Below are 23,228 nucleotides of genomic sequence, written 5' to 3'. Positions count from 1 at the left end.
GCCTTGAGCTCCAGTTATTTTAGAAGCCCAATTGTCATGTTAAATTATCAAGATTTATTGCAACAAGAAATATATTAATAACATAAAAAATAGGGATTAAAAATTACCATTATTAGATTCCAAGGTTCGCTTCTTTTCTACCTACCTACTACTATGGATCAAAATTCAAAAACACTATAAAATTTTTATGATTTAATTTCGATATAATTATATTCTATTAAAATTTAGTTAAAAATTTAGTTTTTTTTTTTGGTGTTGATATTGTTCTAGTTGATGTTGTTCTTCCTGTTGTAATTGTTGTTGGTTGGATTGTGTTCTTGATTTGTTTTCTTTCTTATTCTGTATATTTTTAGATTTACCCAATAATAAATGGACAGAATGTCAATTTTGCAAAATGGTTATAACAACGGTTAATCTTTGGAGACATATTCGTACTCAGCATACACCCCAACCGCCACGTAAATGTGAATTATGCAATAAAAATTTCAAAAACAAATACAGTCTTCGCGAACACATACGAATTTCCCATGAACAAAAATTGGGTCTTAAAACGGAAAACTGATCAATAGTCAAAGAATGTAAATATTTCATATTAAGAAGCTAGTCCACTACTTTAACCACATCGCCATCAGTATAACTACAAAAAAACATATACAAATGAATCATGAAACCCACACTTTTTCCATAAAAAAATATAAATTTATAAAAAAAATAAATGCCATACTCATAAGAACAAAAAATACATACACACACATGCGCAAAAGAAAATTTCTAATGATTTTTCTAAAGTGACAAAATTTAATTTTACATACAATATGTATATTAAGTATAAAATATTTTAAGTTAGTAATTTAAATAGAATATACAAATACTATTAAGAATAATCTATAGATGTATCATATAAATATTATTAGATGCATATAATTTTGTTAAGCTAGTCTTAACCTCCTTTACCTCCTCTATCTCTCTCTCGCTCTTTATAAATATATGTATTTATATTCTTCCCTTTTTGAGAAAAATGTATTAAATTTCACAAATTTCTTTTTATAAAAAACATTGAAAATCTTAATAATATGTGTTTACCGTTAGAAATCCTCCATCATACACCTGAAATTACTAAAAACAAAAAGACATACAATCATGAAATTAATTTATAATTTTTGAAATTTTGAAATTAGTTTGTAGCATTGTATATACTTGCAAAGTTTTAAACTAATAATAATAGTTTATCAATTTTGTTGTTAATGACATTTTAGAGATTGTATTTATGAAAAAATCACAGATGTTCATTTCTAAGCTCCACCCAAAATTGTATTTTGCCCAATTTTAATAGAATTTGAAATTCTCCATACCATACACCCAAATATATATATTCAGAGTATTTCATGGATTCAAATACAAAGTGAAACATTAATGGTTTATTTGATTTATACAAATAATAATAAACAAAATACAATTTTTTTCTGATGTATTTTGATAAAAGTTTAGCAGTTTTCCAATGCTTCCGGTATAATGTGAGGGAAAATAAATTCGTATAGGAATATTCCATTCAGCGCCACCTATATGTGAAAAAATTGGATCTTAAAAAAATTTGTCAACATTTTATTTCCATAGAAAATTTTGTCCAAATTTTATTTCTATTGAAAATTTTGTTTCTATAGAAAATTATATCAAAATTTTATTTCTTTAGAAAATTTTGTCAAAATTTTATTTCTATAGAAAATTTATCACAATTTGCTATAGAAAATTTTGTAAATATTTTATTTCTATAGAAAATGTTGTCAAAATTTATTTTCTATAGAAAATTTTGTCAAAATTTATTTTCTGTAGAAAATTTTGTCAAAATTTTATTTCTATAAAAAAATTTGTCAACATTTTATTTCTATAGCAAATTTTGTCAACATTTTATTTCTATAGAATATTTTGTAAAAATTTTATTTCTATAGAAATTTTTGTCAAAATTTTATTTCTATAGAAAATGTTGTCAAAATTTTATTTCTATAAAAAATTTTGTCAAAATTTTATTTCTATAGAAAATTTTGACAAAATTTTATTTCTATAGAAAATTTTGGCAAAATTTTATTTCTATAGAAAATTTTTTCAAAATTTTATTTCTATAGAAAATTTTATCACAATTTTATTTCTATGGAAAATTTTGTAAAAATTTTATTTCTATAGAAAATGTTGTCAACATTTATTTTCTATAGAAAATTTTGTCAAAATTTATTTTCTATAGAAAATGTTGTCAACATTTATTTTCTATAGAAATTTTGTCAAAATTTATTTTCTATAGAAATTTTGTCAAAATTTATTTTCTATAGAAAATTTTGTCAAAATTTTATTTCTATAGAAAATTTTGTCACAATTTTATTTCTATGGAAAATTTTGTCAAAATTTTATTTCTATAGAAAATTTTATCACAATTTTATTTCTATGGAAAATTTTGTCAAAATTTTATTTCTATAGAAAATTTTGTCAACATTTTATTTTTATAGAAAATTTTGTCAAAATTTTATTTCTAAGAAAATTTTATCAAAATTTTATTTCTATAGGAAATTTTATCAAAATTTCATTTTTATAGAAAATGTCTACATTTTATTTCTATAGAAAATTTTGTCCAAAATTTTATTTCTATATAAAATTTTGTCAAAATTTTATTTCTATTGAAAATTTTGTCAAAATTTTATTTCTATAGAAAATTTTGTCAAAATTTTATTTCTATAGAAAATTTTTTCAAAATGTATTTTCTATAGAAAATTTTGTCAAAATTTATTTTCTATAGAAAATTTTGTCAAAACTTTATTTCTTTAGAAAATTTTGTCAAATTTTTATTTCTATAGAAAATTTTGTCAAAATTTTTTTCTATAGAAAATTTTGTCCAAATTTTATTTCTATTGAAAATGTCAAAATTTTATTTCTATAGAAAATTTTATCAAAATTTTATTTCTATAGAAAATTTTATCAAAATTTTATTTCTATAGAAAATTTGTGAAGTACCTGCACTTCGAGAAAAATGTCACCTCTGTGGCCCAATGGAAAAAATTCAGTGTACCCAAAATAAAATTGATCCATTAATTTTTAATTGAAATGCCTTCGCTTACAGAAAATCAAAGTCAATTTACAAATGATTAATTCAATTACAAAATTTATCGATACAAATAATTTTTGTGTCAATTAAAAAATTTGTTGAGTCAATTATATTTTTAATTGAATATTTTGCTTTTTAATTCAATTAGAATTTTAATTGGAAACATTTGTTGATATTTTTTCTGTGTATTCGGTTAAATATTCGGTTTTCTATCTCTTTTGACCAGTTTCTATGAACAAATTTTTGTATTTGTCTATAACTTATTTTTCAAATATAGGTGGCGCTGGAATATTCATATACTGATTTTCTCACATATTCCGGTATTTGCAATAGGTTAGATGTGGACAGGGGTTCCTTTAAATATATTCTCTCCCCTAGAGAAATGTCTTGGCCAATCATAGCAAAGAAAAATGCCTGTTGTAAATCTTTTCTTGGGATGAGGCCGCTTTTGCCTTAATGTTGACATATAGAGGGAGCTCGTTTTGTTATTCTATAACAAACCCCAGATTAATTTATTTTCACATGCATTTAGAGATGAGAGTTTATCATTTTCATGTTTTATGAGCCGGATTTACCGCCTCCTCATCGAGATTAAGATTTAAAAACAATCGTGTACACAGATGGCAAGGAGATTGCATTGCAAAAAATCGCTTGAGTCAGATCCTTTGAGAAATTTTGGCATAAGAAAGGTGTCTACCCGACGGATGTCGCTTTTGTATAACCCGGACACTATTCAGTTTAGTGTTTGACTCTGTTCAAGTCAGTTTATGCGTTTTGTTGTGACAATCAACGAATCCTGGACCAACGTGTATGCACCACGGTTGCCAAAGTTGGTAGCATTCTACCAAAAATGGTAAATTTTTTACTGTTTGGTAGATTGGCAGAATTCTTGATTTTTTCATAAAAATTTTGCAAAAATTGTCCATAGAAATAACATTTTGCAAAAATTGTCCATAGAAATAGAATTTTGACAAACAAAAAATTGTAAAAATTTTCCAAAAATTTGCAAAAAATTCTATAAGAAATAAATTTTTTTATAGAATTAGAATTTTGCAACAATTTTCTATAGAAATACAATTTTTTAAAAATGTTCTATAAAAATAAAATTTTGGTAAATTTTTTACTGTTTGGTAGATTGGCAGAATTCTTGATTTTTTCGTAGATTTTCAATTTTTTGTAAAAATACAAATTTTAAAAAATTTCTTACAGAAAACAATTTGGCAAAAATTTCTATAGAAATAAAATGTTGACAAAATTTTTCTATAAAAATAAAATTTCCAAAAATTTTTCATAAAAATTTTGCAAAAATTGTCCATAGAAATAAAATTTTGCAAAAATTGTCCATAGAAATAGAATTTTGACAAACAAAAAATTGTAAAAATTTTCCAAAAATTTGCAAAAAATTCTATAAGAAATAAATTTTTTTATAGAATTAGAATTTTGCAACAATTTTCTATAGAAATACAATTTTTTAAAAATGTTCTATAAAAATAAAATTTTGCAGAAATTTTCAATAAAAATAAAAATTTGACAAAAACTTTCTATAGAAGTAAAATTTTGCAAAAAATTTCTAGAGAATTAAAAAATAGCTTGGAAATAAAATTTTGCAAAAAATTCTATTGAAATAAAATTTTGCGAAAATTTCTATTGAAATAAAATTTTGCGAAAATTTCTATCGAAATAAAATATTGCAAAAAAAAAAATATAAAAATAAAATGTTGCAGAAATTTTCTACAGATATAAAAGTTTGACAAATACTTTTATAGAAAACACAATTTTACAAACATTTTATAAAGAAATAAAAAATGTTCTATAGAAATTAACATTTGCAAAAAGTTTCTATAGAAATCAATTTTTGGCAAAACTTTCTATAAAATTTAACAAAACTTTTCTATAAAAATAAAATTTTGACAAAAATTTTACCAAAAATTCAAAATAAGATTTTTAAATTTGGTAGAGTTTTGGTAAATTTTTCATCAAATTTTGGTATTTTTTTGGTACAATTGCCAACCGTGGCAAGAAACAGTGCACTGGACCCGGCTAACTTTGAAAAGGGAGAAGACTGTCCCATCGACCTGAGTTGATATGACCAGCGTTTTCTGGGATTCATAGGGAGTGATCCACATTGGCTATGTGAAGGTCAATTTTCCACGACTTTTAAACGTAAAACCACGGGCAACATTATATATATATGTCTTATACCATAATTTTTGTATATTTGTTCTATTAATTTTTAATCCTGTAAATTAGTACGCCTAGACAAGGTCAAGTTAAAACCTGCTAGTTCCTGGTACCATACATAGGTTATTTTGACCAACTGAATAATATGTTTGGTTAATTGTTTTTCTTTTCTCATTTACAGCGAAATTTTTACTCTGCAAGTTCTGTAAACGTAAACTTAACTCTCCAAATGCCCTGCGAAGACATATAGCCTCAAAACATTCGAAAATAATGGGCAAAGAATTTGATTGTGCCGTGTGCAATAAAAGCTTCAAAACAAAATGGTCTCTATCGACACACAACTCGAGATTTCATCGTGACATGAAACCCGCCAAGGAATGTATTAAAATGGATTTTGTCGACGTTTGATCAATAAATCGAATATAATTATTTATAAACAAAAAAAAAAACACCCACACACAAAAGGAAAATATATTTTTAATATAAAAAGCAGTAGTTTTTTATTTCTCGGAAACTTCAATTTTAGTCATGAATATTTTCACTTAAATCTATACAAGGACATATTTGTTAGCAATAAACAAAACAAAGCATAAATACAGTGTATCTTAGAGTTCTGCAAAACCAGGCAGAGGGAACTTCTCACTGAATTTCTCAATTTCTGTACGCAATGCTACGATCTTCTTTTGAATATCGGCATTCTCATGGACTGTCTTTTGGAAATCAACCAGTTTGGGACCAGACACCTTTACAGCTTCACTGCAAATCTTCAAGGCAGCATCGATATAATTGACCACACTATCAATGTCGGTTTCAACCAAGCCACGAGTGGTGAGGGCAGGTGTGCCCAAACGAATACCAGATGGATTCATGGCAGACTTATCGCCAGGTACTGTATTCTTATTGCAGGCAATATTGACTTCTTCCAAAACATATTCGGCACGGGAACCAGTTAGACCAACATTACGTAAATCAACCAAAACCAAATGAACATCAGTGCCACCGGTGGCAATGCTGTAGCCCTTCTTCATCAGACCATCGCACAGACGACGAGCATTGGCAATGACTTGAGTTTGATATTCCTTGAATTCAGGGGATTTGGCTTGTTTGAAAGCAGTAGCAATACCGGCAATAGTGTTGTTGTGGGGACCGCCTGAAAAAACACAACAAAAGCAAACAAAAATGTAATTTAATTATTTGCATGGAACTTGAGAGTTTAAATCAAATACTTACCCTGCAATCCGGGGAATACAGCATTGTTAATACGTTCTTCCAAATCGTACATAACCTTTTCACCATTGGGCTTAACCTTGCGTACACCCTTGCGGAAGAAGATAACACCAGCACGTGGACCTCTCAAAGTCTTGTGTGTGGTGGTGCTAACAACATCGGCATATTCAAATGGTGATGGAATCAAACCTGCAGCCACTAAACCAGCAACATGAGCCATATCAGCAAACAAATAGGAATCGTTTTCGTTGCACACCTTACGGAAACGGGCATAATCCAAGCAACGTGAGTAGCATGAGACACCAGCAATGATTACTTTGGGTTTGAACAATTTAGCGTTGGCTTCCAAACCCTCATAATCGATCAAACCAGTTTTGGGATCTACTTTATAGGGCATAGATTCGAAGAAAATCGATGTGGCCGAAATACGCTTGTTGGCTGTCATAAAACCATGAGTTAAATGACCACCATCGGGTAAATCCAAACCCATGATGCGATCATGAGGTTGCAATAGACCAGTGTAGACGGCAAAGTTTGCTGGTGAACCAGAGTAAGGTTGTACATTGACACCCCATTCTTCGGGATTGAGGTTGAAGGCTTCCAAGGCACGTTTTTGAGCCAAAACTTCAATTTTGTCAATGAATTGATTGCCACCATAATAACTAGAATGAAAAACGGATTTGGATTATTAAGGAATACAAATAATGGTAATGGTAAATGTAATTGTTTGTTTTTGTTTATCTTTATGAAAAGAAAAATGATAAAAGTGATTACGACGAGGATTGGAACATTTTTTTTAAAACGTTCAGTTGGTCTATACATTACGTGAAAATGGTAATTCAAACAATAAACGAGGAATATTAATACAAAAATTATGGAAACAATCACAAAAATTGTTTCATACCAAAGAAAAATGAAGCTGACCGAATTTTGTTGGTGGTAATTAGCACAAATTTTGCCACCGGAGGCTTAATATATGAGCTGACTCAAATATATTTACTCAGCAATCGAAAAAATCCAACTAAAAGTATCCGAAACGCCTAGATTAAGTGTACAACAAATCTTAAAATAAAATTTTTCATTTTAAGACATCTTTTGTGTATTATTTTATGCTAAATTTTATTTTTATGTGGTAATGAATGATTTGTCAGCAAAAAGGGAAATTTTAACTAAAAATGTTATTTCAAATCAATTTTTAAAATCAAACTAAAAGCGCTAAGTCATTTAAGAATGTGATTGAAAATAGTTAAGATTTTAAGGAAAAAAAATAATTGAGTTTTGTAAACAACATCAATTAATTTGTTAATCGAATCAATTATAAAATTAATTGAAATTGGCATTTAAGAAAGTGATTGAAAATAGTTAAGATTTTAAGGAAAAAAAATAATTGAGTTTTGTAAACAACATCAATTAATTTGTTAATCGAATCAATTATAAAATTAATTGAAATTGGCTAATGAAATCAATTAATTTTTTAATTAAGTATTTTTTTTATTGTCCAATTAAAACTGTATCATTTTCGTGATTGAAAACATTTCATTTAAAAAATTGAAATTGCGAAATCGGATGGCGATGAACAGGCAGGAATTGAGTCCTTTAATTTGCATTATAACTGGCCATTACATACTCGGGAAACATATGGTAATAATACACACAAAAAAATTATTATTCAATCACGAAATTAATCTATCCAATTAATTTCGTGATTGAATAAGAATTTTTATAAAAATAAAATTTTGACAAAAATTCAAAATAAGATTTTTTAAATTTGGTAGATTTTTGGAGCCACCGTGGTGCAATGGTTAGCATGTCCGCCTGGCATACACAAGGGGGTTCGATTCCTGCTTCGACCGAACACCAAAAAGTTTTTCAGCGGTGGATTACCCCACCTCATTAATGCTGGTGACATTTCTGAGGGTTTCAAAGCTTCTCTAAGTGGTTTCACTGCAATGTGGAACGCCGTTCGAACTCGGCTATAAAAAAGAGGTCCCTTGTCATTGAGCTTAACATGGAATCGGGCAGCACTCAGTGATAAGAGAGAAGTTCACCACTGTGGTATCACAATGGACTGAATAGTGTAAGTGAGCCTGATACATCGGTCTGCCACCTAACCTAACCTTTGGTAAATTTTGGCAGATTTTTTTGGTACAAGTGGCAACCGTGGTATACACACCAAGAACGGACACCGGAAACAGTGGATTGGGCCCGGCGTACTTTGAAAAGGAATAAGACTGTCATATCGACCAGAGATGATATGACCAACGTTTTCCAGGACTTTTTTCAAACGTAAAACCAAGGGCTGAATTTATATATCTCGACATCGTTCATACCATATTTTTTGTATATTTGTTCTATTAATTTTTAATCCTGTAAATTTGTACAGCTAGACAATATATAATACGGACGTTTTCCTTCGCTGTCTTAAACCTCCAATGCCCCAATTATTTTGCCAGCAAGAGAACTAAGCAAGAAAAATGTATACGGTAAAATTCAGCATATGCTGCAAAGCCTCTTGAATAGTTTCAAATATTTTTTCTTTTTATTTTGCCCATTTTTGTTGTCTTAAGGTGTATTTCACTAAAAGATTCCTTATTAAATGAAGCCCGCCTAAAAGCGGGCTTGGGCATTAGAGGGTTAACATCTTTACAGGATTTATGGCAAGTATGAGAAACTATGGCTAGGACGTTGGGAAGGTTTGCAAGGAAACCAAGTTGATATGGGACGAAAAGAAATGTAGGAATTGCGAAAATCGGATGGCGATGAACAGACAGAAATTGAGGCCTTTATTTATAATGCTTTATGGCATTATAACTGGCCATTACACACTCGGGAAACATATGGTAATAATACACACACAAAAATTCTTGTTGCATCATCAAATTAATTAGTTATAGTGGCAATGCGCTACACACAAAATTTTTTTTTTCTGATTCAATCACGAAATTAATTGATCCAATTAATTTTTTAATTGAAATGTCTTCAATCACAGAAATGATAGTATCAACAAATTAATTGACAGTCAATTAAATAATTAATTGATCCAATTAAAAAATTAATTGATACTACTAATTTGTGTGATTGATTTTTATTTCAATTATAAACAACTTGTTGAATCAATTAAATTTTTAATTGAATATTTTTTAAAACTCAATTAAGATTTTAATTGGAGAAATTTTCGTGAATTTTTTTTCTGTGTATTATTGGCCTTATTGGCTTATTGTATTGTCTTAAATAAAATAAAATAAAATAAAATAAAATAAATAAATTAATTATTAATTGATCCAATTAATTTTTTAATTGAAATGTCTTCAATAACAGAAATGATAGTATCAATTAAAAAATTAATTGATACTATTAATTTTTGTGCTTGGTTTTTGTTTCAATTAAAAAATTTGTTGAATCAATTAAATTTTTAATTTAATATTTTTTAAAACTCAATTAAAATTGTAATTAGAAAAAATTTTGTGAAATTTTTTTCTGTGAAGGACTTAAAGATGATAACATTTGCAGACACTATGTCTGAGCCCGGAAGTTACGGGCGACTCGTATCACTTCCTGTGCCAGTGTCCAGCATTATCCTTAAGAAGAAACAAAACACTGGGCTTCTTTTTCTTTCAGGCTCTCACTGATGTAGGGGACGTTATCTTAAAGCAATTTACACGCCTTCATCAGGACCTCTGATTAGATTTTTTAAGCAATATAAAAAAAAGAATAAAAGGAAGTTCTTGCCAGTCTGGGGATTTTTCCCCAAATTGGGGATATTTTTTCGTGAATGGGGACGAAATTTCAGAGTTGGGGACTTGGGGATTTGGTGGGAAATTTCCATAAAATTGGGGATTTTCGTGGAGATTTTTTTGAAATCGGTTTAACATAATAAATTAACATCAAATTTCTACATTTATACAAAAGAATTTCGGTGGTTCGTCAACATTTAAAAAAGAAAACTATGCTGCTCTTTATTCCACGGTATTCGAAAGGCTGCAAATGGAACATTTGAACTAGAAACGGACACATCCCAGTAAAAACTCTCATTACCCGGTAATCTTATAGGTAAGCCTCTTTGAAAATTAATAACCACTTATTAATTGGCATCGCCCCGGATTACATTTACAAACGCATGTCCTAGGAGGAAAGTACTTCTCCCCAGGCATACCTTCGGTCATGAAATAAGTAGTGCTTTTAAAGCATATAATCACCTAATATGTAATCACTTATTCGTAGATGTACCAAATCATGCAAAATAGCCACTTATTGTCTTAGGGAAACATATATCGAAAATATTGATTTCTCTCGCCGATTACAATGGACCAAAATATGGCGAATAATGCTGTAATATGAGCACTTCTTGAATAGAAACGAATATTGTAGAAATAAACAAAAAAATCTAAAAAATTATCTAAGTAAGATTACATGCAAATTAATTTCACACTTAAATTAGAAATAAATGTTGGTTGTTTATGGGAGTTGGATTCGTGAGGTTCGAAAACTACTATAGTAATTTGCCTTTTTTTATAAGGCAAATTACAGTTGAAATCTAGTTTAAGTGCATTTTGGAAGTGTAATGTGAATGAGGTATAATAAAGCAATTATTTAAAACATAATGTCATTAATTTAACACACGATAAGTATGAAATATTTGTGAAAAAAAATTAAAGGAAAAATCTTCAGAATTATATTTACATTACATATTCTTTTTGAGTTTCTTAAGTAAATGCTCAATTATGTGAATAATTATACCTAATTCGAAATTTACCGAGAAGTATTTATTATTGTCATTACAAGTTAGTCATTATAACTCACCACAATGTAATGCAACGTGTAATGACAGCTTTAATTTACTTATTTTATTTCGGGGTCCCAAGCTATTTTTTTTATTTTTTATTTTACTCAGTTTGGCTAAGATATTTTTCTACAATTACAAAATCATTTCAGACTCGTTGTCCCGATAAATACAAAAATGATGAAGATAATTCACCTTAATATTGATCTAGCACTACGGTTGTCACTCAAGCAAAAAAAAATCTACTAAACAAAAAAATCTTTTTTTCCAAAATTTTATTTCTGTAGAAATGTTGTCAAAATTATTTCTATAAGAAAATTTTGTCAACTTTTCATTTCTATAGCAAATTTTTCCAAATTTTTAATTTCTCTAAAAAAATTTGTAAAAAGTTTATTTCTATAGAAAATTATGAAGTACCTCTTTGCAAAAACTACCAAAACATCAAAATGGTTCCAATCTACAAACAATAAAAAATCTACCATTTCAGGTAGAATTCTACCACCCAATTTTACTACTTGAATATTTTGAAGTAAATTTTCGTTCATATATACAAGTTGACCGAACTCCCATTTTCACATATGCAGCATTTGGAAGACGATCACCTGTGTCTTGGTGTTGTGGGTCGAAATCTTTATCTTATTGCAGCTTACAAGTTGGTTTGACAAAATTTTAATTGTTTAAATTGTTACTGATTTTCTACAGCTGAGTGTATTTCTTTATTTTCAAAAAAAAATGTGCTGGGAATTTTTGTGAGGAATTTTAATTTAGGTTGGTGATTTTTGGGGACAAAAGCATCATAATTTGGGGGCAAGAGACAGAAAAATACTGGCACCACTGTTCTTGAGCAAAACTAAAGAATATCACCTCAGGAGAAAAGATGAAAAACTTGCCTCGAGGAATCACAATGGACATCTAGTGGTCTAATTCGATTTCAAGAATTAGTGTCATAATCTACAACCTAACCTAACATTATGGGGTATCAGGCCAATATTTCAATGCAATACACCCAACATAAAAATTGCATAAACTCATAGACGCTAAACAAATAAATAAAAATATCAACGTTTCTATATCATCACTGATTCTTGATGTTTATCAGTACAAAGTAGTAATAGCAAAATATTCATCGCATTGCCTTAATTTCTAATCAGCGTTGAAATATCATTCAAAATAGCAACCTAACATGAAGCATTTGCTTTTAAATAATAAGTGGATAAGTTCGGATAATAGATGAAATTAGAAAATAAGAATATTTTTGATTCAACCACGAAATTAATAATCCAATTAAATTTTAATGGAAATTACCCCAATCATGGAAATGATATCAGCCACTAATTAATTTAATTTAAAAATTGATAAAATATATTGATAATAATATTGATAATATTTTGTATAGAATATTTTTCATGAATGGAATTATTACAAACAGACCTTTAACATATAGGGGTTGTAAACAATTCTCAATATTTCTTTAGAAGTTACACACAGGACTTTCAAGTATCCATTCGGACACTTTTTTGTACATACTTGTGGCAATTTCGATTGTAATAAAAAGTGCAACATTTACGAAATTGTTTGCAAAATATAAACAATTGCGCTGTAGCGTTTGAGTTTAGAATATTTGACGGAATTATGCAACTCTTTTTCGGATGACACTGTAATTTAAGCTTAAGCAAAATTAGGGAAGAAGTATCGTCACACTAGGGTTACACATTTTCACCGAAACAAAATCGCATTTAGGTTCACACTATTTCCCAAACACTATTTTGTTGCTCACTTGTAATCCCAACGCAATCAATTTTTTATTATGCAAAACGTTTTCAGTTGATCTCAAATATGGTTCACAACTTTTACGTTATAAAAACTCACCGTTTTCCAGGTAAACCTTCCGAATATTTGTTGTGCAAACATGAGCCCAAGCATTCCAAAACAGACAACGAAGTAAAATTTTCACTGGCAATCATTTCAAGACTTTTTGTCTGGCGACCTTTTTCATGTTTGATTAAATCCAACAATTCAGGATCCATTTCATTGATGGATGAAACCAAAAGTTTTGAATTTCCAGACATTTTCTAAAAAAAAAACAAAAATATTTTAAATTCATAAAAATAAAAACAAAATTAAACTCTTTAATTTAAAAAAAAAATCGTATATACTTTGTGAAACATTTTGGCTTAGTGATTTCTTCGCGTGTGCTTTGGAGAATGAGAGTAACTTGACTGATCCAATTCTGGATTGTAAATGTGCAATAATTGCTAGGATCCCATGTCGAATTTTTACATCGAATTGATTTGATGCAATATTTTTACACATTTTTTTCATACACAAGGGAATAGAAAAGCGTCTCGTTTGCCTCTATCTAAGATCATAGGTTAAATGTTTTATTTTCACAGATAAGTCTAGTGATAATGCGTCACTAGAAGAGAATTGGCAACATGTAATGATGAAAAGTATTATGGCAAATATTGATAATGAAAAGAGGGGGTTCGTTACTTTGGCGATTTGTAGGCGTTTTTGATTTACGCTTTTGAATTATGTGATAATACCTGGCTTTTATGCATACTTTTTGAATCTACGCTACGCTATGTGGTAAGTTTTGGCTTCTGTGCCTACCTTTTCTTCTTAAGATCTTCGAATTTCTGTTTGCTGGTACGGAGCGGGCCCAATGACTACTGCTGTTTGACTGAATTAAAGTAGATTTTATGTTGCCAAATTTGAGATTTTTGGATTAATGTTTTTTGTTCTTGTTTTTGATAACATTTCTAATTTGATTAAGAATTTATTCTTATCAAAAGTCGAATTTAAATTCGTACATTTCAATGCCAATTTGATATTCAGTATATGGCAACATTAATAACCTAAGGAATAGATCTTTCAAATGCATAGCAATATTGCATTAAGAGATAGCCTTGTTATCATTCTCGAAAAACATCTATAGAATAAACAATCCCACGGATTCAAGACCTTTGACTCTACGAATCAATAATTTTGGAAATCTAAAAGCTTTAATTAGTATTTAACATGGTAACATTAAGAAAAAATTTAAATATTATGGATGGTATAGGTGGTATAGGTGGTACATAGATTTCGTAATTCCAAGCAAAACATAAATGACGAAATTAATTTATTGTAAACGAATTGTTATTTACTTTCTTTACAAACTATAAAGCATTTATTGGTATAATAGGCAAATAGGAGGTTCTCTTTGTCAAAATCCATTATTTGTGAACTCTTGTCAGATGAGGTGATTGAATTTAAATCTGGATCTAACTAGTCCATTGGTCGAATAGGAAAATAAAAATAAACTGGAACGTAATTGAAATTGACGTAATTATGACGTAATAATGATTTCACAAAACGTAAAATTATGTAGCATCTTCGAAATTTCGAAATATAACTAACAGGTTGGCTGATAAGTCTCCGGTCTGACACATAGATGGCGTCGCTAGTATTAAATGCCTATTATTTTTATATAGTACCAACCTTCAAATGATTCGTGTCAAAATTTAACGTCTGTAAGTCAATTAGTTTGTGAGATAGAGCGTCTTTTGTGAAGCAACTTTTGTTATTGTGAAAAAAAATGGTAAAAAGGAATTTCTTGTTTTGATAAAATACTGTTTTCTGGAGGGGAAAAATACGGTGGAAGCAAAAACTTGGCTTGATAATGAGTTTCCGGACTATGCCCCAGGGAAATCAACAATAATTGATTGGTATGCAAAATTCAAGCGTGGTGAAATGAGCACGGAGGACGGTGAACGCAGTGGACGCCCGAAAAAGGTGGTTACCGACGAAAACATCAAAAAAATCCACAAAATGATTTTGAATGACCGTAAATTGAAGTTGATCGAGATAGCAGAGGCCTTAAAGATATCAAAGGAACGTGTTGGTCATATCATTCATCAGTATTTGGATATGCTCTGTGCAAAATGGGTGCCGCGCGAGCTCACATTTGACCAAAAACAACGTGTTGATGATTCTGAGCGGTGTTTGCAGCTGTTAACTCGTAATACACCCGAGTTTTTCCGTCGATATGTGTCTATGGATGAAACATGGCTCCATCACTACATTCCTGAGTACAATCGACAGTCGGCTGAGTGGACAGCGACCAGCGCATGGAATAATTTTTATCGATTATCTTGAGAAGGGAAAAACCATCAACAGTGACTATTATATGGCGTTATTGGAGCGTTTGAAGGTCGAAATCGGGGCAAAACGGCCCCATATGAAGAAGAAAAAAGTGTTGCTCCACCAAGACAACGCATCGTGCCACAAGTCATTGAGAACGATGGCAAAAATTCATGAATTGGGCTTCGAATTGCTTCTCCACCCACCGTATTCTCCAGATCTGGCCCCCAGCGACTTTTTCTTGTTCTCAGACCTCAAAAGGATGCTCGCAGGGAAAAAATTCGGCTGCAATGAAGAGGTGATCGCCGAAACTGAGGCCTATTTTGAGGCAAAACCGAAGGAGTACTACCAAAATGGCATCATAAAATTGGAAGGTCGTTATAATCGTTGTATCGCTCTTGAAGGGAACTATGTAGAATAATAAAAACGAATTTTGACAAAAAAAATGTGCTTTTCTTTGTTAGACCGGGGACTTATCAGCCAACCTGTTATATTTGATGAGGTGAATATTTTGCGTTTTGAAATTTTGTCCAACAATTGAATTATTGAAAAAATAAGAAAAATCCACTGTAAAAGTAATAAATTTATAAATCCAGAAAATATTTGGTTGATTAAAAATACTCAGTACTAGAGATAGGCTACTATGTGCTAGAACACTTTGAGTGGCTGGTTCTTTTAATTCAGACATTTTGGGGATGAAACCCATGCTATATATCGTACAAAGCTACCTTGGTAGTCCCAAAAATATACCCATGAACCTAGTGGAAATGGCAGTTGAAATTTTAGTTATTTGTGAACTTGAATAAATCAATCCAACCAAAGCCAACGTAGTCCAACCACGGTTGCCGCTCGAGTCTACCAAATCTACCAAATTTGGAGAAAAGCTACAAACCAAACAAATCGTTTGTTTTTTTGCTATAAAAACTTTTGTTAAAATTTTTTTTCTGTACAAAATTTTGTCAAAAAAAAAATTTCTATACAAAATTTTGTCAATTTTTTTCTATAGAAAATTTTGGCAACATTCTCTTTTTTGTCAAAATTGTTTTCTATACATTTAGGTTAGGGAGCCACCGTGGTGCAATGGTTAGCATGCCCGCTTTGCATACACAAGGTCGTGGGTTCGATTCCTGCTTCGACCGAACACCAAAAAGTTTTTCAGCAGTTGATTATCCCACCTCAGTAATGGTGACATTTCTGAGGGTTTCAAAGCTTCTCTAAGTGGTTTCACTGCAATGTGGAACGCCGTTCGGACTCGACTATAAAAAGGAGGTTCCTTGTCATTGAGCTTAACATGGAATCGGGCAGCACTTATTGGTAAGAGATAAGTTCACCAATGTGGTATCACAATGGACTGAATAGTCTAAGTGAGGCCGATACATCGGGCTGCCACCTAACCTAACCTAAACATTTAGGTTAGGTTAGTGAAACCACATAGAGAAGCTCTGAAACACTCAGAAATGTCACCAGCATTACTGAGGTGGGATAATCCACCGCTGAAAAACTTTTTGGTGTTCGGTCGAAGCAGGAATCGAACCCACGACCTTGTTTATGCAAGGCGGGCATGCTAACCATTGCACCACGGTGTCTCCCTTTTTTACATACATTTGTTTTCTATAGAAAATTTTGTCAAAATTCTCTTTTCTATGGAAAATTTTGTCAAAATTCTTTTTTTTCTATAGAAAATGTTGTAAAAAGTTTTTCGAGCTTGAGATCTAAGCTCGAAAAAACAGAAAAACTTTTATTTGAAAATAAAGATCAAAAACCAACAAAAAACATAAAATTTTGTAAAAAATTTATTTCATCAAAAATTTATTTCTATAAAAAAAAAAATTAGTCAAAATTTTATTTCTATAAAAAAAATTAGTCAAAATTTTATTTCTATAAAAAATGTTTGTCAAAATTGTATTTTTATAGAAAATGTTGTCAAAAATTTATTTCTATAAAAAATTTTGTCAAAATTTTATTTTTATAGAAAATTTGTGATGTACCTCTTAGTTGGAGAGGAAAATTCGATTTTTTAATAAATTTTGTACACTATTGAATCTTTGGAAAATGGGTGAAAATAACCAAAACCTATGTATGTATGGTCGTGAAATCTTTTATGTGGTGAAAACTAAATTTTAAATTTAATAAAATAGTGCAATAATCGACGAAGAAAGCGACCGGCCCTATCTATAGCAGAGTACTATGTTCAGTTTTCAAGCTGAAAACCAGTTTATTTTCACGGTTACTTTTTTTAATCGATTAATTTAGAAATATTAAATGGTTCGCAATCAATGCATAGGATCTTTTCCATCCATAATTTGACAAGACTTGATAAAAATGTTATCGTCTTCACATATATTTTTGCACTTTTAATTTAGCGTTTTGGTGAAAAACCCGACATAGTACTCACTATAAAGAGTAAAGTCAAAATAATAACTAGCCAAAGTTGTTTGATATGCAAAGTAAAAAAAAAATATGATACTCATACAAACTAAAGACGGAATCCCAGATGTAAATTATTATAAAAATGATAAAAAAAAACCCACATCCGTTTCTAATTATTTTTGACGATTATTTCAAATAAACAATTTTATTGTATAACATTCGAAGAAATATCTTAAATTCTGCACTAAAATATCATAAAAATCAAACGCATTTCATATTTCATTCAATTACACAAATTTTGTACTGCTTGTACCAAAAATAACTGATAACAAAAAAAAAAAACGAAGTCATATATGACAATAACGAAAATGGTCATACGACAGTGACACCAGATACAGATAACAATCAAGCAACCAATGAGATGCTAATATTTAGGAATAAAAAGAGCTAGCAACTGGAAATCTTATTAATGGAAATGTGTAAAAATATTGTTGTATTATTTTTTGTTGCAAATAGGGATTTCTGCAGGGAAATTAACTAAATTAATAGAATTATTTATCACGTTTCCCGGGAAAAACCATAAATAATTAAATTATGTAATCTATGTAATTCCGAGTAATTCTTAGGTTCTAAGTACTCAAGAAGGAAAATATTGAAATTGGTCTATAAAATAGACTATATACAAACGGTAGAATTACATTAAAATAGCAACGACATTTACCATCTTCACAATATTTATTGATAGCTCAAAAAAAATACTTAGTGTTATGAGTACATCTATTGTGTTCCGAAAGCATAAAACGTATGTTATAGTTCTTGTTCTGGCTCTAAAAAATGTTCTAAAATCTAAATTGGGAGCCATTTCGAAAAATTGAACGATATATACCCCTTAAAATCAAATTAACATTTGTAGTCTATGTAATTCCGAGTAAATCTGCGGTTCTAAGTACTCAAGAAGGAAAATATTGAAATTGGTCTTTATTATGACAATGCAAGAACACCATCGAGACCAACTTTACAATATTTAGTAATGGCTCAAAAAGAGCATAAAAATCGTATCAAAAAGAACACCAAAATCAGAAAATCGGTAGGAAGGTATTTGTGGGATATGGTCAACATAAACATAAAGGACAAATATATATATATATATATATATATATATATATATATATATATATATATATATATATATATATATATATATATATATATATATATATATATATATATATATATATATATATATATATATATATATATATATATATATATATATATATATATATATATATATATATATATATATATATATATATATATATATATATATATATATATATATATATATATATATATATATATATATATATATATTTAGCTTTATCTACTAATGAATACAGTAAAGTAGTCTTCTACATAATGAAGCTCACCCTACAATCACAGAAATAACAAGTAAGGAAAGTCTAAAGTCGGGCGGGGCCGACTATATTATACCCTGCGCCACTTTGTAGATCTAAATTTTCGATACCATATCTCATCCGTCAAATGTGTTGGGGGCTATATATAAAGGTTTGTCCCAAATACATACATTTAAATATCACTCCATCTGGACAGAATTTGATAGACTTCTACAAAATCTATAGACTCAAAATTTAAGTCAGCTAATGCACTATCTAAATCTGAACCTATTTCAACCAAATTTCGCACGCATAGCTACAATGCTAATTCTACTCCCTGTGAAAAATTTCAACTAAATCGGAGCAAAAAATTGGCATCTGTGGTCATATGAGTAAAAATCGAGCGAAAGCTATATATGGGAGATATATCTAAATCTGAACCGATTTCAACCAAATTTGGCACGCATAGCTACAATACTAATTTTTCTACCTGTGCAAAATTTCAACTAAATCGGAGTTAAAAATTTGCCTCTGTGGTCATATGAGTGTAAATCGGGCGAAAGCTATATATGGAAGCTATATCTAAATCTGAACCGATTTCAATCAAATTTGACACGCATAGCCACAATTCTAAATCTACTCCCTGTGCAAAATTTCAACCAAATTGGGCCAAAACTCTGGCTTTTAGGACCATATTAGTCCATATCCGGCGAATGATATATATGGGAGCTATATCTAAATCGGAACCGATTTCAATCAAATTTTGCACTTAACTGCACTACCAATTGTACTCCTAGTGCAAAATTTCAAACAAATTGGGCCAAAACTCTGGCTTCTAGGACCATATTAGTCCATATCGGGCGAAAGATATATATGGGAGCTATATCTAAATCTGAATCGATTTCAACCAAATTTGGCACACATAGCTACAATGCTAAATCTACTCCCTGTGCAAAATTTCAACCAAATTGGGCCAAAACTCTGGCTTTTAGGACCATATTAGTCCATATCGGGCGAATGATATATATGGGAGCTATATCTAAATCTGAACCGATTTCAATCAAATTTTGCACACTTGACTATACTACTAATTGTACTCCTAGTGCAAAATTTCAACCAAATTCGGCCAAAAATCTGGCTTCTGGGGCCATATAAGTCCATATCGGGCGAAAGATATATATGGGAGCTATATCTAAATCTGAATCAAATTTTGCTTCACTATAAGTGTTATGTTTGTACAAAATTTCAAGCAAATCGGTATAAAACTCTGGCTGCTGGGTCCATATTAGTGCATATCGGGCGAAAGATATATATGTTAGCTTATCTACATCTGAACCGATTTCTTCCAAAATCTATAGGGTTCTATTCTGACCCAAATTAGGAACATGTGCCAAATTTGAAGGCGATTAGACTTAAATTGCGATCTAGACTTTGATCACAAAAATGTGTTCACAGACAGACGGACGGACGGACATGGTTGTATCGACTCAGGGACCCACCCTGAGTATTATTGCCAAAGACACCATGTGTCTATCACGTCTTCTTCTGGGTGTTACAAACATATGCACTAACTTATAATACCCTGTTCCACAATGTGGCGCAGGGTATAATTATCACCAAAAGTTTTCCAATTAAAATTGCAAGTGAATTTGGAAAAATATTCAATTAAAAATTTAATTGGTTCAACAATTTTTTTTATTGAAATCAATTACAAAAATTAATTGTGTATTAAATTTTTAATTTACTTTGGTGATTGAAACTATCATTTCTGTGATTGAAGACATTTCAATTAAAAATTAATTGGATCAGTTAATTTCGTGATTGAAGGCAAAAAATAACTATTTTTTCTGCGATGAATTGATTTCAAAATCATTGCTTTTTTCTATTAATTTTCTGTTAAGGTGAGTATTAAGTTCGAGTTTAGAAGCTAAAATCGCTAAAGTGAAAACTAAATCAGTAAAAAAATGGTGAAGGGTATAATTATACATATTTGTTTCAAATCTTGTTATAACTTGATGGGGAAAAGCCCAAAGCGAATTTTTGCAAAGTTTGTATTCCTCAAAGTGGATTATTAAAAAGAAAAGTAATCGTGAAAAGACAATCCCGTAGAGAGGCAATCTCGTAATGAACCTATTGGAGGTGTGCACGTGACACGAAATTGTCGTGAATCATGAAAAATTTCGTGACTCACGCTGATGGCAACGGCGTGAGTGTGCGTGATTAACAAACCAAAAGTCGTGCGCGAGCGTGAGCCACGATAATAGTTGTTGTCGTGTGTGCGTGAGTAACGAATTTCGGAAAAATACGCTCACGAAAAAAATCCCGCCCACGGACATAAAACGCTTGCAAAATGAATTCATTTACAATTTTAGTGACACCTCGGATGTTAAGAGTTTTATAACGCTCTCCATTTTGATCATGCTCATGTTTTCACACATGTGATTCACATTTTTCGTGAGCCATAATATTTTTCTTGAGTCACGACATTTCGTGCGTGAGTGTGCGTGATTACAAATTTTCTTTTCGTGAGTAAGATTTTTCCGTCGTGAGCGTGAGTAAACTATTACTCACGTGCACACCTATAAAATCTACTACCAAATGGGAGAGACTTCAAATACAGTAAAACCTCTCAAACTTGGACATTCTGAAAGCAACAACACCTCCCAAATGTGGACAAATTTTAGACGACCGTAGGTGTCCACCTTTCAGAGGTCTCACTCTCTATAAAAATCTTTTATTCAAAATTCTTGGAATTCCGGAAATACCCATAAAGAATATGCCAATATTTTTGGCAACCTTCGCTTATCTTTCTTCTAATCCAACAACAAAATTGCTAAAATGCCTAGAAAAATATTTAGCAATTAAAAAAATTGGTGAACCATATTACAAAAGTTAGACAAAATCTAAGTCTATATTTAAAAAATGTAAATGTGACTTACTACATGTGTCCACTTACACTCAAAAACCTGTTGCTACCTACATCCAAAAACATTTGCTTTGCTATGGTACATAGATCATTGGGTGTACGTTTACTTTCAATCATAGAAGTTAAGCAATACAAATAAAAATTGGGAAATAATTTAATTTTGGATGCGACGGATTTGAAGGGAATACATAAATGGAAAGCCCATTAATAACACCAATCGCCAAATCATGGAACTTAGAATATTATTGACTGTCAATAAATAGTTTTGATCTCTTGTCATCTCGATCAGCACATGTTTTTTACAAGCAATACAATTGCAAAGATATACTCTATGGATTACATGATGCTGTTTTTGTGGAGGCATACATATGTATGTATGTAAAAGAAATGTGTGCAATTTCAAGGACAGTTCAATGCCGGCACATATTTACGCACAAAAATTCCGTAAACTAAAATTGTAAACACTTATTTTATTTGCACAAATAGATGATAGTTTGTTTGTTATAGCACATACAGTAACAACAAAATGGCACAGAACTCCGAAATAAATAAATAAAATAAGAAATAATACTCACCGGATTTAAAGCCGCCTGATTGGAATACAGAGATACTGAGTTGCCAACGATCGTTTCACTTTTACACAAAACTCCAGTTCTCTTAGAATTATAGGCTGTGGCATTAGCAGAAAACGAAGAAAACGAATTTTTAGCGGAAACAGCTCTGCTTATGTTAAAAACCGGCAAAAGACCCCTGTTGCCGTTCAGGGGGATTATACAACGTAAACAAGACATTGTTGGCATTTGCATTGTGGTCTTCAAGAATTATTACGATTTTCCTTGATTACTCAGTATAAACCAATCCACCGCCAGAGTTTAATGCTAACTGTAGGCGCGCAAGAGAATATTCGAAAGTGACAAAAATTAAACAAAAAAAAACTTCTATAATTGATGTTTTCTAAGCTGTGTTAGATTTTCAATTCAATACATACATATAGCAGATTATTTGAATGGATCCTTCCGTAATGATAAGCAAGCTCCACGCTGTCAACAATGTTATACCATTTTATTTTCTTCGTTTGTGGTCATACGTCTCCAATAGAAATAGGAAATTATTATTGATAACCTTTTTGAACTC

The 23,228-nt window shown here is 30.3% G+C and overlaps 2 protein-coding genes across 6 annotated transcripts in view; one reads left to right on the top strand and one right to left on the bottom strand.

The window, feature by feature from the left end:
* Nucleotides 1-5,758, top strand: part of LOC142232213 (uncharacterized) — a 10,754-nt gene extending 4,996 nt beyond the window's left edge. For 2 of the 4 annotated variants that reach the window (XM_075302942.1, XM_075302943.1), the window contains one exon: nucleotides 5,451-5,758. In XM_075302942.1, coding sequence (XP_075159057.1) covers nucleotides 5,451-5,677 — 227 coding nt within the window. In that variant the 3' untranslated portion in view covers nucleotides 5,678-5,758. Of the gene's footprint in view, nucleotides 1-353; nucleotides 1,472-5,450 lie in introns of those variants that run through there. The other 2 variants (XM_075302945.1, XM_075302944.1) reach the window with 2 other exon arrangements.
* Nucleotides 5,744-23,228, bottom strand: Shmt (serine hydroxymethyl transferase). Of its 2 annotated transcripts, XM_075302940.1 has the most exons (5): nucleotides 23,083-23,228; nucleotides 22,670-22,976; nucleotides 13,146-13,348; nucleotides 6,500-7,158; nucleotides 5,744-6,419 (listed from the first exon to the last, which is right to left on the bottom strand). In XM_075302940.1, the coding sequence occupies exons 2-5, from the start codon at nucleotides 22,898-22,900 to the stop codon at nucleotides 5,875-5,877; spliced, it is 1,638 nt and encodes a 545-aa protein (XP_075159055.1). In that variant the 5' UTR covers nucleotides 22,901-22,976; nucleotides 23,083-23,228; the 3' UTR covers nucleotides 5,744-5,874. The 2 variants fall into 2 exon arrangements, with proteins under 2 accessions (XP_075159055.1, XP_075159056.1); XM_075302941.1 differs by lacking the exons at nucleotides 22,670-22,976; nucleotides 23,083-23,228 and adding an exon at nucleotides 13,433-13,583.

This window comes from Haematobia irritans, chromosome 3, assembly GCF_050003625.1.
Source record: "Haematobia irritans isolate KBUSLIRL chromosome 3, ASM5000362v1, whole genome shotgun sequence".
NCBI classification, from domain to species: Eukaryota; Metazoa; Arthropoda; class Insecta; order Diptera; family Muscidae; genus Haematobia; species Haematobia irritans.
The sequence above is the reverse complement of the archived record's forward strand: the minus strand, read 5'-3'. Positions and strand labels throughout refer to the sequence as shown.

Coding starts and splice junctions, on each gene's coding strand:
- Shmt (XM_075302940.1), bottom strand. CDS start 22,900: ATGCAAATGCCAACAATGTCTTGTTTACGTTGTATAATCCCCCTGAAC. Junction 13,349..22,669: donor ATCAGGCGGCTTTAAATCCG/GTGAGTATTATT, acceptor TTTTTTTTTTAG/AAAATGTCTGGAAATTCAAA. Junction 7,159..13,145: donor GAAGGTTTACCTGGAAAACG/GTGAGTTTTTAT, acceptor TTTTCATTCTAG/TTATTATGGTGGCAATCAAT.